Source organism: Dermochelys coriacea, chromosome 11, assembly GCF_009764565.3.
Source record: "Dermochelys coriacea isolate rDerCor1 chromosome 11, rDerCor1.pri.v4, whole genome shotgun sequence".
Classification (NCBI taxonomy): domain Eukaryota; kingdom Metazoa; phylum Chordata; order Testudines; family Dermochelyidae; genus Dermochelys; species Dermochelys coriacea.
In genome coordinates, this window is record NC_050078.2 from 4,948,145 (window position 1) to 4,964,119 (window position 15,975).

The 15,975-nt window shown below is 44.3% G+C and overlaps 1 protein-coding gene across 2 annotated transcripts in view; it reads left to right on the forward strand.

Moving 5' to 3' along the window:
- Positions 1 to 7,692: 7,692 nt before the first annotated feature.
- Positions 7,693 to 15,975, forward strand: part of ERCC3 (ERCC excision repair 3, TFIIH core complex helicase subunit) — a 52,014-nt gene continuing 43,731 nt past the window's right edge. Inside the window, exons 1-2 of one of the 2 annotated variants that reach the window (XM_038422275.2) lie at positions 7,693 to 7,823; positions 14,261 to 14,466. In XM_038422275.2, the coding sequence (XP_038278203.1) occupies positions 7,805 to 7,823; positions 14,261 to 14,466 (225 nt within the window). In that variant the 5' untranslated portion in view covers positions 7,693 to 7,804. Of the gene's footprint in view, positions 7,824 to 8,107; positions 8,159 to 14,260; positions 14,467 to 15,975 lie in introns of those variants that run through there. The other variant, XM_043504897.1, reaches the window with a different exon arrangement.

A 15,975-nucleotide genomic window follows, 5' to 3' on the forward strand; every position in this document is an offset into this window, starting at 1 on the left:
ACAAATTCAGTCCTGTCTAAGGGGGAAATGATGTGCAGTGATGATTCTAAGAAAATGCTTACTTTACAAAAAAGAATTGTGAATAGAATTTCAGCACATCTACAGTAGCCGTATGGTTATAGCTAAACCACAAACCATACTTTATGCATACATAATTCCTTCCAATTTTTTTAGGCAAAATTTTTGTGTAATAGTTCAGGGTACGTTTTGAATTGAGTTAAACTGTCCTTTTGGTTATAATATTGAAAAATAATTTAACAGCTGTCTCTTCAGCTAGTGCCTTTTTATCTGTATGCCTTAATTTTGTTTTTTGTATAGACACCATATTTAAATCATATGGCTGTCTAATTATTCAGTGCCACCAAAATAGTCTTTAAAAATATATGCAAGTTTCCAAGGCAGAACTCACTAACTGCATCAAAAGTTGTACTTTAACTAGTATCTGTAGCAGACTTTTAGGTTGAGAATTTACTACAGTTGTTTTTAAATGATAAAAATACTTAGCACCTACAGTGCTCTCCTTTTTCAGAGTACTGTACAAACATTCCAACAAGGATGTTAGTGTCATCCCCATTTTACAGATTGGAAAACTGAGATGTAGGCTAGATAACTTGCCCAAGATCATAGGCTTAGACATGCCACTTGCTATACGTGGTACTGTACTATAATAAAGGAAGTTTGGCTAAGAAAAGTGTTAAGACAGAGCCAATACTACTGTACAAATTAGCAGATAGTTCAAATGAGCTACCTTTGTTTCCAATGATATTGTGTTCTCTTCTTTTAAATAATCCTAACTCTGCCATTGTCTTGAATGAAAGCTTTCCCGCTAGAAGCAGAAGGTGCAGTGCAGCGTAGTAAGCCATTCCTTCAGACAACATTGACTAGTGTCAAACTGCAGTTTCAGAGACTTGAGCAAATTGGTCAGATCTACAGTTGTTTAGAACTAAATGTATTTGTTAGCTTTTTAATCGTTCTAGTTCTTTAAACTTTATCATGAAGAATATAAAAAAGCATATTTTTGTGTGCTTGAATGCAAACCCATATAGTGTTTTTTGGATTAGCAAAGGTATTACTGGCCATACCATTTCTTATTGCTGGGAACTTCCTATCTTGTATTCATGATAAGTATGCAGTGTCAAATCACTTAAAAAACCAAAGCTTTTCTATCCCCTCTACAAGAGCTAAAAGTGATGTTTCATAGATTAGTACTGTTATTCATCTTAACTACCAGTAAACTATTGCTAAATAGAATAAAACATGTACTAGTAAAAGTTATGTCCAGCAGTGCCCATTTTTAAGGATAGGTTTGGAGGCTCCTCGTTGCTGTTTTGAGATGTAAAATTCATTCCAGCATTAAAAGGAAAAGTTTGAACAAAGATCTACACAATCTTATTGACATCACTAACATAATGCACAAACTTGGTGATTAAATTCCTTTCCTATGACATTCTTTATAGCCAAGTTTGAGCTTGGGGGCATTTAAGGAAAGCCATGAAGAAAAGTAGATTTATGATCTGAACTGCTCATAGTGCCATAGCAAACCAGAAGACTTCTGAGGTTGTTGCGGGAAGCAGTCCTTTTAATTTAAGAGCCAAATCTCACCCCTAGATACAAGGGACTTCCACTGCCCTTAAGGGGAGAGCCACGAATGCACACGGGAGGGAGCAGAATTTCCCCCAAGATAGGATTTCTAAGTCATTAAACTCCACATCAGGAACAAAGAGTGCTTTTGCATTTAACCTTTGGTTGGTTGGTTTATGTTTTAAATTTCTTTGGCATTACTTCAGTACCTTTTTTGGATCATATTTAAGCAATACCTTGGAGAAAATCTGTAGCAATTAAAGGTGTAGTTCAGTTGACCTCTCATGTATTGAAAGGACAGAATTTAGTAGGCTCATTTTGACTAGCTTTTTTTTTTTTCCATTTTTTTAAAAGGGGAGAAAAACTGGATAAAAATTAGTGAAAATTTGGACCTGATCATTCAGCTGTTATGCTGGTGGGACTCCTGCTGGTAAAGATTGCAGGATCACGCTCCTTGTGGGGAGGAGAGAAAAAAGATAATATGGGTTTGCACTGAATGTAAGGTGGGAAATATTTCAGAAAGTTTTGCATCTTTTCCCCCTATAATAGATCTTCTTTCCCCCTCCCCCAAGAATATATAAATGTGGATATAAAGACAAGCATTGCATTTTTTGTCAGTTTCACTGTGTTTATCTTTCGCTAATACTGGTTTAAATCTTGATGTCATTCATTCTAAAATGTAAATGGTTTGTTAAAACTTGTCTGCCATCTCAGATGTCACACAGTTCATTTAATGGAATATCATTGTAAATAAATGTTGGAGACTTGGATAAGTTTGAAAGTAGGCTTTTTAATTTTCACAATGCTATGAATAAATGTGTAAATTTGCCCTTTTGATCTAATGTACATTTTTATGTAGCCGTTAAATTCTCTATATTTAATCTATCAGTTTCTCTCTGTAAATGTTTTTACTCTCAGTTGAATGCTGGGCACAGTTTGTAATGTATACACAAAGGTGTTTTTTTCTATCAATGTTGACTTTTTTGCACATTTTTGAAAATGTTTAATTTGTACACTGATTTAATACTCTGACCAATTGTTGATGGGCGTATGAGAATCAAGTATGTGTGCAATGTACTACTGTTTGGATGTATGTTTTTTTATTACTTTTGAGATGTTGCTATCAGTAACTGCACTGCTGTTGCTGCTTTAAATGGAATATCTTGTGTAAAAGTGTATTAGCCTATGGTTATATCTTGGTTGAGGAACTCAGGAGTTGAGCATTGCTTACTAGTTCCATAATGTGTCTAACAACTTTCCCAACTTCAAAGTATACTTGTAATTCTGTATATGAACTGTGTGTGTGTGTGTGTGTGTGTGTGTGTGTTTGTGTGTGTGTGTGTACGTACGCGCACGCACATACAGAAATATCCCAGTTGTCTTATTCCACAGTTTCATTTCTACATTTTTATGAACTTGTTTTTTAAGGGTACTACGTTTAGTTAGAATAATTAAATATATAAAAGCTTTGAGAGATAATTTACTAGATAAATATATTTTCAGCTGGCTGATCAGAAAATATTTTTTTAATTTTGTTTTTAATCATTCAAAATGTATTTGTATTTCCAAAATTGGACATGAATTGTACTTAGAAGTATATTAAAACACTCTGGAGGGACAACAGTGGGATTTCTGTTTAAGAATTTTGTAAAAAACCAAAATGCTAGCGTGTCAGTGATACAGAGAAAATACACTGTTGTGAAAAGGGGAAAGCAATCTTTGAATTCTCAGAGCTACTTGAAAAAATGTGTGGGGGGGAAAAATCAATCTTGGAAAAATCAGATTTTTCCATCTCCTGTTCTTTGTGTTACATGTAATGTTAATGCTTCTCTTTCTTTATCCTTTCCCATTTCTAGTTTTCTGGTATTAGAAAAGATAAAGCATGTTACTATATTGCTGATTGATTGGCACATGAGATAAGAACGTGCTTTAAAAATGTGGCTTACTCCTTTCAAGAATACCAGTCAAACTTTTGACTTCCATTTTGATTAACATTTTTGTGGCTTAAAAAAAAATAAAAATCCTGTATAATGTCTAAAGTGATACCCAAGTAAAAATTCTCATGCTAGGTATACAGTGCACTGTTGAATGTCTCTAAATCCATAGTTTAGGAAAAGAGCCAGTATACTCTGTCAAACAAAGGACCTACTAATTGCCTGGTACGGTGTGGTTTCTTCCACTTTTCATGCACATTTTGACTTTGTTACATTCTCAAAATTGTGCTTGTAAAAATGTATAAAAAACTTTTTTGATTTTTTTTTTACTTTTTTATGTATTTACCTGTTTTATTTTCTTGCTGATAAATGGCTTTTATTTTGTTTGGGTTGGGTTTTTTTTGTATCGGATGTAAAAGAAGCCATGTTTATATTTTGTGTTTGACCAATGACTTTGTTTATATGAAATTTGTATATTGTTGGTACACATCTTTGTTTAGGTTGATCATGCATGAGGACCTGCAAGAATTAGCACAATGAAAGATTGCTTTTTCTTCCAAATTTTTATTCATTTTTGAAAGGTTATGGTGCAGAGGTTTACTGGATGTAACCTTATGAACTATGGAACGACTATAGATAATGGCACTTTGAGTGTTAATAAAACAAAATATTTATTTCCAATTTGTATTTCCCTTCATTTATTTTATGTTTTCAAAACAGCAAATTTACACACTTCACATCCTACATTTGCCTGCAACACTAGACAAGTCTGTTCAAAGGAAAGCAAAGTACATAACGTGCTAGTAAGGGTACAGAAAGCATCTCTCAACATCCATGAGCTAGAATGTTTAAATCTACAAAGGTCCTCTTATAAATGCAAAGATGGGGGAAATAAAAAACGAACACCCTCTCATGCTGTAAAGCAAATGCCTCCGATTTTTGTTATACAGTAAAAATTGGCCTGCGTAACTGAGATGGGAACCAGGAGCACAGTGTTCAACTCCTGCTCATGCCGAAAGGAGGTTGTTAGACACGAGTAAGCTCCACCAGGTAGCTGTCTATGTGAAATACCATCTGCAAGGACACACTCCTGTTGTAGAACGGTGGAAAAGACATCTTTACTATGTATGTTTTTATTTGACTTTTGGGTATTTCTTTATACAAACAAGGGAATATTCAGGCTATATTCAGAATTGGGGAGGAGAGCTTTATTAGGAGAGAAATTGCAGATATTCGGCAGCTTTTTGATGTAGTGCAACCTTGTGACTGTCCCAGAGCTTGACAATAAGTATAAAAGTATTTTTTAAATGTAGTCCATTTGTGACTTACTTATATGACTTAGTTTTAACTGATATTCTCTAAGGCACTGATTCTGCAGTTTTCAGTGTACTGCCTGAAGCCCCATTGAAATCAACAGGGCTCTATGGGGCTGCAGCAGCATGTCTGTGCATTGTAAATTGCAGGACTGGGACTTGTCACCTAAATTTAACTTTTTTTGCCTGGAACTATCATTTCTGCAAAAATGCTGAGGGATTTTTAACGACCATACCAGGCAAGGGAGAGACAACATCTGTTCTGAGTTTAAGGAAGTAAGAATGGAGCTGGCTTAAAGTATGCTGTCATTCAGAACTAGAATTTTTCATGTGGAAAAGGGACAACTTTTAAAAATAATTGGGAGCAAAACTAGAACTCTAAGTAATCTTCACTAATATAATGCTTCACATCCTCACACTTCAGTAGAAACAGTAGCTATCTGCCTTATAGTGATAGACTCAAGGAGCTTAATCTATTTTATAATGGTACCTTTTAATGAAGCAGACGAAGGTATACAAGATCCAATGGCTTAAAGTTGGCTTAAAGTTCAGACTGGAAATGCATCTGATGAAGTGAACTGTAGCTGACGAAAGCTTATGTTCAAATAAATGTGTTAGTCTCTAAGGTGCCACACGTCCTCCTTTTCTTTTTGTGGATACAGACTAACACGGCTGCTACGCTGAAGACTGGAAAGAAGGTGTGAATTTTTAACGCTGAGGGTAATTAACCACTGGAACAATTTACCAACAGTGGGGGTGGATTCTCTCTCGCTGGCCATTTTAAAATCAAGATAATGTTTTTTCTAAAAACATCTGTTGTAAGTCAAACAAGAGCTGTTTCTGGGAAGTGCCCTCTGGTGCAAGGTGCTGTACAAAGACGACAGGCTGCATGGGCTGTACCTAGAGCACCTTTCAATGGAAGGAATGCACTGAGCGTGACTGACATAGGGGCTGGACCTGGAGTTGCTGCTGCATCCCCTGGCTTGAAATGGTTTCCATCATATTCAGAGTTTACAGTTTGGTTCAGTGGCTCTCAGCACCCCCACTATCCACATATACATTGTTCCAGCACCTCGGTGCCTGACAAAACGTGCTGGGGGGTGACGATAACGGAAGTAATCACTAAGGCTGCGGGTGAACAATTTGCACAATGGATGGTTCCCTACTCATTTCAAAGACTTTTTAAAATAGATCTCGGGGTGGGGTGGGGACGGGGGAGTGGGGGGGGGGAGAGGTGGGCTGCTGGGGTGGGGACGGGGGATGATGCGGGCTGCTGGGGGGTGGAGGGGGAGAGGCGGGCAGCTGGGGTGGGGACGGGGGGTGCCGGGGGAGTGGGGGGGGGAGATGATGCGGGCTGCTGGGGTACGGATGGGGGGCGCTGGGGGGGGCGGAGGGGAAGAGGCGGGCTGTTGGGGTGGGGACGGGGGGTGCCGGGGAGATGATGCGGGCTGCTGGGGTGCGGACGGGGGGTGCTGGGGGGGTGGAGGGGAAGAGGCGGGCTGCTGGGGTGGGGACGGGGGGGTGCCGGGGGAGTGGGGCGGATGATGCGGGCTGCTGGGGTGCGGACGGGGGGCGCCGGGGGGGTGGAGGGGATGATGCGGGCTGCTGGGGTGGGGACGGGGGGCGCTGGGGGGGCGGAGGGGAAGAGACGGGCTGCTGGGGTGCAGATGGGGGGCGCTGGGGGGGTGGAGGGGAAGAGGCGGGCTGCTGGGGTGGGGACGGGGGGCGCTGGGGGGGCGGAGGGGAAGAGACGGGCTGCTGGGGTGGGGACAGGGGGTGCCGGGGGAGTGGGGGGGGAGATGATGCGGGCTGCTGGGGTGCGGATGGGGGGCGCTGGGGGGGTGGAGGGGAAGAGGCGGGCTGCTGGGGTGCGGATGGGGGGCGCTGGGGGGGCGGAGGGGAAGAGGCGGGCTGCTGGGGTGCGGATGGGGGGCGCCGGGGGGGTGGAGGACAAGAGGCGGGCTGCTGGGGTGGGGACGGGGGGTGCCGGGGGAGTGGGGGGGAGGTGATGCGGGCTGCTGGGATGCAGACGGGGGGCGCTGGGGGGGCGGAGGGGAAGAGGCGGGCTGCTGGGGTGGGGACAGGGGGTGCCGGGGGAGTGGGGGGGGAGATGATGCGGGCTGCTGGGGTGCGGATGGGGGGCGCCGGGGGGGTGGAGGACAAGAGGAGGGCTGCTGGGGTGGGGACGGGGGTGCCGGGGGAGTGGGGGGGGTGATGCGGGCTGCTGGGGTGCGGATGGGGGGCGCTGGGGGGGCGGAGGGGAAGAGGCGGGCTGCTGGGCTGGGGACGGGGGTGCCGGGGGAGTGGGGGGGGTGATGCGGGCTGCTGGGGTGCGGATGGGGGGCGCTGGGGGGGCGGAGGGGAAGAGGCGGGCTGCTGGGCTGGGGACGGGGGTGCCGGGGGAGTGGGGGGGGTGATGCGGGCTGCTGGGATGCAGACGGGGGGCGCTGGGGGGGCGGAGGGGAAGAGACGGGCTGCTGGGGTGGGGACAGGGGGTGCCGGGGGAGTGGGGGGGGTGATGCGGGCTGCTGGGGGGCGGATGGGGGGCGCTGGGGGGGCGGAGGGGAAGAGGCGGGCTGCTGGGGTGGGGACGGGGGGTGCCGGGGGAGTGGGGGGGAGGTGATGCGGGCTGCTGGGATGCAGACGGGGGGCGCTGGGGGGGCGGAGGGGAAGAGGCGGTGGGCTGGGGGGGTGCCGGGGGAGTAATGGGGACCCACGGGGGGAACATGAGGACTGGGGGGGGGGACGATGCGAGGGCGGGTGTCGGGGGGTATTTGTGGGGTCACGGGGAGCGCGGGGGACGGGGGATGGGGAGGCGGGATGCCGGGGCGAGGGGCGTGAGGGGAGGGGCTATACGGGGCGGGGGTTGCTAGGAGACAGGCCACGGGGCGCCTCGTCCCGGAAGTGACGGTCGGGGCAGGCGCCGGGTGGGCGGGGCCCGCGGTGGTGACGACGGGCGCGGCCGGGGCCGTGACGATGGGCCGGCGGGAGCGAGGTGAGACCCCCTCCCGCGACGGCTCCGCTCCCCGCGAGCGCCCCCCCCCTCCCCCGGCCGGTGGGGACCTGCCGTAGCCGGGGTCCCCCGACAGGCCGCGCCGCCTGCGGGGCGATGGGAGCTGCCCCCCGCCCGGCTTCCCCTCCCGCCTGGAAACCGGGCCCCGGAGCTGTAGCTCTTAGACGGGGCGTTTAACAGGCGCGGGCGCGTGGCAGGTGCGCGCGGGCGCGTGGCAGGTGGGCGCGGGCGCGCGCGTCCGTGCGGGCGCGTGGCAGGTGCGCGCGGGCGCGCGGGCGCGGGCGCGTGGCAGGTGCCCGTGTGTCTGTGTGTGGCAGGTGAGTGTGTGTGCGGGTGCCTGGCAGGTGTCTGTGCATGCCTCGCGTGTGCACACCCATGCGCCACCTAGCACGAGGGAGCCCTGCTATCGGTGTGCAAGTTTGGTGATTACTGTAGTAGGCACACATTAAGTAACCTTGTTGTGCTTGGTGCCCCTGTAACTGACGGTGGGTGTGATTGAAATCCAGGGAGCGAAGAGCCATTGGGAAAGTTGAGGGATCGCTACTTGTGAAAGCTAAGACCCGATGTACGCTAATACTTAGGTCCACCTGATATGTCACTCACGTGAAAAGCGACGTTGTTAAACTGATCTAAGGCCCGGTGTAGACACCACTAGATCAATAGAAGAATTCTCCCCTCAACTTAGCTGCCACCTCTGAAGTAGGTGAATTTAGTACAGCAATGGAAACCCCCCTTTCGTGGCTTTAGTAAGTGTCTTTACTACAGTGGCATGTAGTAAAAGCTTATGCTCAAATAAATTTGTTTGTTTCTAAGGTGCCCCAAGTACTCCTTTTCTTTTGTACTACAGTGGCATGACAGCAGCTGTGTTGCTGTAGTGCTTGTAGTGTAGGCATACCCTATGTGTACAAAATAATCTGAGTAGAAGCTGACTTTTCCTTTTCCCCACTTCTAAATTGCTATCTCAAGTCTTCCTGCCAAAGAGGCTTCAGAGTAGCAGCCGTGTTAGTCTGTATTCGCAAAAAGAAAAAGGAGTACTTGTGGCACCTTAGAGACTAACAAATTTATTTGAGCATAAGCTTTCATGAGCTACAGCTCACTTCATCGGATGCATTTGGTGGAAAAAACAGAGGGGAGATTTATATACACACACAGAGAACATGAAACAATGGGTTTATCATACACACTGTAAGGAGAGTGATCACTTAAGATAAGCCATCACCAACAGCGGGGGGGGGGGGGGAAGGAGGAAAACCTTTCATGGTGACAAGCAGGTAGGCTAATTCCAGCAGTTAACAAGAATATCGGAGGAACAGTGGGGGGTGGGGTGGGAGGGAGAAATACCATGGGGCCAAAGAGGCCTACATGCAGATCCCTCTTCATCTGCCAACCAGGAGCTAAGCTCATAAGAACAGCCATACTGGGTCAGACCAGTGGTCCATCTAGTCCCGTATCCCGTCTTCTGATGGTGGCCGGTGCCATATAGTTCAGAAAAAATGAACAGAACAGGGCAATTTCGAGTGATTTAACCTCCTGTTGTCCAGTCTCGGCTTCTGGCAGCTGGAAGTTTAGGGACACAATCTAGTTGTATGGGGTTATCTCCCTGACCATCTTGGTTATTAACCATTCATTATTAACCATATCATCTGGTCCTGGTGACTTTTTTCCAAAACCTCCTCTACCGACACCTCTGTCTCAGACAGTTTTTCAGATTTGTCATCTTAAAAAAAAAAAAAAAAAAAAAAGGCTCTGATGTGGGAATCTCCCCCTCATCCTCTGCTGTGCAAACTTATCTATTCTCTGTGAACTTATCTATTTCTTGTTTGAACGCTGTTATGCTTTTGACCTTCAAAACATCCCCTGGCAATGAGTTCCACAAGTGGATTGTGCATTGTGTGAAGAAGTACTTAAGTTTGTTTTAAATATGATGCCTGTTAATTTTGGCAGGGGACCCCTAATTCTTGTATTATGTGAAGGGATGAATAACACTTCTCTATTTGCTTTCTCCACACCATGGATGATTTTAAAGACTTGTATCAGATCCTCCCTTAGTCATCTCTTTTCTAAACTGAACAGCCCCAGTCTTTTTAATCTCTCTTTGTATGGAAGCTGTTTCATACCCCAATCATTTTTGTTGCCCCTATCTTTTCTCTGTACCTTTCCCAATTCGAATGCATCTTTTTTTTTTCTTTTTTGTTTAAAGATGGGGCAGCCAGAATTGTATACAGTATTCAAAGTGTGGGTGTACCATGTATTTATATAGTGGCATTATGTTTTCTGGGTTTTTTTATCAATCTCTTTCCTACTGGTTCTTACCATTTGGTTAGGTTTTTTGAGTGCTGCTGCACACTGAGTGGATGTTTTCAGGGAGCTATCCACAATGACTCCAAAATCTATCTTGAGTTATAATAGCTCATTTAGACCCCATCGTTTTTTATGACAGGTTTCAGAGTAGCAGCCGTGTTAGTCTGTATTCGCAAAAAGAAAAGGAGTACCCGTGGCACCTTAGAGACTAACAAATTTATTAGAGCATAAGCTTTCGTGAGCTACAGCTCACTTCATCGGATGCATCGTTTTTTATGTGTACTTTGGATTATGTTTTCCAGTGTGCATTACTTTGCATTCATCAGCATTGAATTTCATCTGCCATCTTGTGACCCACTTATCCAGTTTAGTGAGATCCTGTTTTGTCCTTTGTCCTCACCCATAACTATTTCACATTTGGTGACAATGTATACCTTCAAATCAGCGGCACTGCGATGGGTACCCGCCTGGCCCCACAGTATGCCAACATTTTTATGGCTGACTTAGAACAACGCTTCCTCAGCTCTCGTCCCCTAATGCCCCTACTCTACTTGCGCTACATTGATGACATCTTCATCATCTGGACCCATGGAAAAGAAGCTCTTGAGGAATTCCACCATGATTTCAACAATTTCCATCCCACCATCAACCTCAGCCTGGACCAGTCCACACAAGAGATCCACTTCCTGGACACTACGGTGCTAATAAGCGATGGTCACATAAACACCACCCTATATCGGAAACCTACTGACCGCTATTCCTACCTACATGCCTCTAGCTTTCATCCAGATCATACCACTCGATCCATTGTCTACAGCCAAGCGCTACGATATAACCGCATTTGCTCCAACCCCTCAGACAGAGACAAACACCTACAAGATCTCTATCATGCATTCCTACAACTACAATACCCACCTGCTGAAGTGAAGAAACAGATTGACAAAGCCAGAAGAGTACCCAGAAGTCACCTACTACAGGACAGGCCCAACAAAGAAAATAACAGAACGCCACTAGCCATCACCTTCAGCCCCCAACTAAAACCTCTCCAACGCATCATCAAGGATCTACAACCTATCCTGAAGGACGACCCATCACTCTCACAGATCTTGGGAGACAGACCAGTCCTTGCTTACAGACAGCCCCCCAATCTGAAGCAAATACTCTCCAGCAACCACACACCACACAACAGAACCACTAACCCAGGAACCTATCCTTGCAACAAAGCGCGTTGCCAACTCTGTCCACATATCTATTCAGGGGATACCATCATAGGGCCTAATCACATCAGCCACACTATCAGAGGCTCCTTCACCTGCACATCTACCAATGTGATATATGCCATCATGTGCCAGCAATGCCCCTCTGCCATGTACATTGGTCAAACTGGACAGTCTCTACGTAAAAGAATAAATGGACACAAATCAGACGTCAAGAATTATAACATTCAAAAACCAGTTGGAGAACACTTCAATCTCTCTGGTCACTCGATCACAGACCTAAGAGTGGCTATACTTCAACAAAAAAGCTTCAAAAACAGACTCCAACGAGAGACTGCTGAATTGGAATTAATTTGCAAACTGGATACAATTAACTTGGGCTTGAATAGAGACTGGGAATGGATGAGTCATTACACAAAGTAAAACTATTTCCCCATGGTATTTCTTCCCCCCCCCCACCCCACCCCCCACTGTTCCTCTGATATTCTTGTTAACTGCTGGAATTAGCCTACCTTGCTTGTCACCATGAAAGGTTTTCCTCCTTCCCCCCCACCCCCCTGCTGCTGGTGATGGCTTATCTTAAGTGATCACTCTCCTTACAGTGTGTATGATAAACCCATTGTTTCATGTTCTCTGTGTGTGTGTATATAAATCTCTCCTCTGTTTTTTACACCAAATGCATCCGATGAAGTGAGCTGTAGCTCACGAAAGCTTATGCTCTAATAAATTTGTTAGTCTCTAAGGTGCCACTAGTACTCCTTTTCTTTTTGCGAATACAGACTAACACGGCTGCTATTCTGAAATCTGAGATCCTGTTGTAACTCTTTGCTGTCTGCTTTGAACTTAACTATCTTGAATAATTTTGTATTGTCGGCAAACTTTGCCATGTTAGTGTTCACCCCTTTTTCCACACCCGTTATGAACATGTTGAATAGCACAGGTTCCAGTACAGATCTGTTGGGACCCTTTTATTTACCTCTCTATTGTGAAAACAGATGATTTATTCTTAGCCTTTGTTTCCTATCTTTTAACCAGTTACTCATCCACGAGAGGACCTTCCCTTTTATCCCATGACTTGTTACTTTGTTTCAGAGCTTTTGGTGAGGGACCTTGTCAAAGACTTTTTGAAAATCCAAGTACACTATATCCACTGGATCATTCTTGTCCATGTGTCTGTTTAACCCCCTCAAAGAATTGTAGTAGATGGGGAGGCATGATTTCCCTTTACAAAAGCTGTGTTGACTTTTCTCCAACAAATTATGTTTGTCTGTGTTCTGATCTGATATTCTGTAATTTACTATAGTTTCAAGCAATTTACCTGGTACTGAAGTTAGGATTACTGGCCTGTAATTGCCAGGATAGCCTCTGGAGCCTCTTTTAAAAGTAGGTGTTACATTAGTTACCCTTCAGTCATCTGATACAGAGGCTGATTTAAGTGATAGGTTACATACCACAGTTAGTAATTCTGCAATTACATGTTTGAGTTCCTTCAGAACTCTTGGGTGAATGTCATCTGGTCCTGGTGACTTTTTTCCAAAACCTCCTCTACCGACGCCTCCGTCTGAGACAGTTTTTCAGATTTGTCATCTTAAAAAAAAAAAAAAATGACTCAGATGTGGGAATCTTCCCCCTCATCCTCTGCTGTGCAAATAATTGATTTAGCTTCTCCACAACAGCCTTGTCTTCCTTGAGTGCTCCTTTAGCACCTCTAATGTCCAGTGACCCCACTGATTATTTGGCAGGCTTTCTGCTTTGGGTGTACTTAAAAAGTATTTTTGCTGTTAGTTTTTGTCTCCTGCTAGTTGCTCTTCAGATTGTTTCTTGGCCTGCCTGCCTTATACTTCTACGCTTGACTTGCCAGAGTTTATTCTCTTTTCTGACTCCTCACTAGAATTTGACTTCCAATTGTTAAAGGATGTCTTTTTGCATCTAACCAATTCTTTTGTTTAGCCATGGTGGCGTTTTTTTGGTCCTCTTACTTTTATTTTTATATTTGGCATATAGCTTTAGTTTGAATCTCTATTATGGTATTTTTAAATAGTGTCCATGCAGTTTGCAGGCATTTCTCCCTTGTGACTGTTCCTTTTAATTTCCATTTAACTAGCTTCCTCATTTTTGTGTAGTTCTCCTTTTTGAAGTTAAATGTTTCTGTAGTGCGGTTCTTTGGCATTTTCCCCCAATTAAGGACATTAAATTTAATTACATTATGGTTGCTATTACTGAGCAGTTCAGCTATATTCAGGATGAACAGAACCAGATCCTGTGTTCTACTTAAGACTAAATCAAGAATTGCCTCTCTCCTTGTGGGTTCCGGGGACAAGCTGCTCCAAGAAGCAGTCATTTAATGTGTCTAGAAATTTTATCTCTGCATCCCTCCCTGAGCTGACATATTCCCAGTTAGTATGAGGATAGTTGAAATCACCCATGAAACTGCATTTCTACCTTGTAGGCTACCTAATCTCTTTTCACAATCACCATCCTGGTCAGGTGGTCAGTAGTATATACCTACTGCTATAGTCTTATTATTCAAGCATGGGATTTCTATCCATAGACATTCTGTGGTACACTTTGATTCATTTAAGATCTTTACTTTATTTGACTCTTTGCTTTTTCACATGTAGTGTCACGCCCTCACCAGCACGACCTGTCTTTCCATATCTTTTGTACCCTTGTATTACTGGGTCTCCTTGATTATCCTCATTACACCAAGTTTCCATGATGCCTATCATATCAATAACCTCCCAGCAAGTATCTCTTAATGTAGGTTTTTAGTTTTTTTTTTTAATAGATGTCTGACTCGCTTGGCTACAGATCTGGACAGTGCCTTGTCTTCTTGATGGATCTTAACTGATCAAGGTGTAGATAAATTTTATATTTTAATTTTTGTGACTTTGTTTTCAGATAAGAAGAAATCTAAGAAACGGCATTACGATGATGATGATGATGATGACGATGAAACTCCTGGTAGAGAGTCTCAGGAAGCTGTTCCATCTGCAGCAGGGAAGCAAGTGGAAGAGTCTGGGATCAAAGTGGATGAGTATGGAGCAAAAGACTACAGACTCCAGATGCTTCTAAAGGGTGATCATTCCTCACGTCCACTCTGGGTGGTAAGTCCCATTAAACGGCTTTGTAAAAGACTTCTTTTGTTTGTGGCAGATAACAAAGGAGAATGAAGTATAGTGCTGTGCAGTGAGTTTGAATTAGGTAGACTTAGAAAGGGACACTGTGAGGAGGAAAATTTTGCATAAGACCCAACAATACGGACAAATGCTGTGCAAAACATAGCCAGTGAGACAGTCTCTGCCCTAGATTGCTAACAATGGACATAGAACAACATGCATTGGAGATCTAGAGGAGGGATTCATGTTATCTAGGCAAATACCTTTCTCTGTAATATGGTACAAATGAGGTTTGAGGTAAAAGGTTAAAACTGGAAGGCCCCATCAATATTTTTTCCCCAGAGAAAAGCTGGGAATGCAGGACGATTCGTAGCCATTTCAAAATATGCTTCACTTACTGCTATCTAATAGAGAGCCATGGGGACGGGGGGGGGGGACAAAAACGTATCGTGTGTCTCCAGGTAGATAGAAATTTTGGTGCGAGTTTGCCCGTGTAAAACTTTCTGAACAAACTTTAAAGTTTTGGTACAGTCCTAGTTTAGAATGGCATGAGAGGATGGCAGAGGTGCTTAATGACTTATTTGTTTCAGTTTTCACCAAGAAAGTTGGTGGCGATTGGATGTCTAACATAGTGAATGCCAGTGAAAATGAGGTAGGATCAGAGTCTAAAATAGGGAAAGAACAAGTCAAAAATTATTTAGACAAGTTAGATATCTTCAAATTACCAAGGCCTGATGAAATGCATTCTTGAATGCTCCAGGAGCTGACTGAGGAGATATCTGAGCCATTAGCAATTATCTTTGAAAAGTCATGGAAGATGGGAGACATTCCAGAAGACTGGAAAAGGGCAAATATAGTGTCCATATATAAGAAGGGAAATAAGGACAACAGAGTAGCAGCCGTGTTAGTCTGTATTCGCAAAAAGAAAAGGAGTACTTGTGGCACCTTAGAGACTAACAAATTTATTAGAGCATAAGCTTTCGTGAGCTACAGCTCACTAGGAAATTACAGACCAGTCAGCTTAACTTCTGTACCTAGAAAGATAAGGGAGCCTTGTGGATGGGGGGAAGTGGTAGATGTGGTTTATCTTGACTTTAGTAAGGCTTTTGATGCTGTCTCGCATGACCTTTTCATAAACAAATAGGAAAATGCTATCTATATGGAACTACTATAAGGTGGGTGCATAACTGGTTGGAAAATCGTTCCCAGAGAGTAGTTATCAGTGGTTCACAGTTATGCTAGAAGGGCATAATGAGTGGGGTCCAGCAGGGATCGGTTCTGGGCCTAGTTGTGTTCAATATCTTCATCAATGATTTAGATAATTGCATAGAGAGTACACTTATAAAGTTTGCTGCAATACCAAGCTGGTAGGGGTTACAGGTGCTTTGGAGGATAGGATTAAAATTCAGAATGATCTGGAGAAATGGTCTGAAGTAAATAGGATGAAATTCAATAAGGACAAATGCAAAGTACTCCTCTTAGGAAGGAACAATTAGT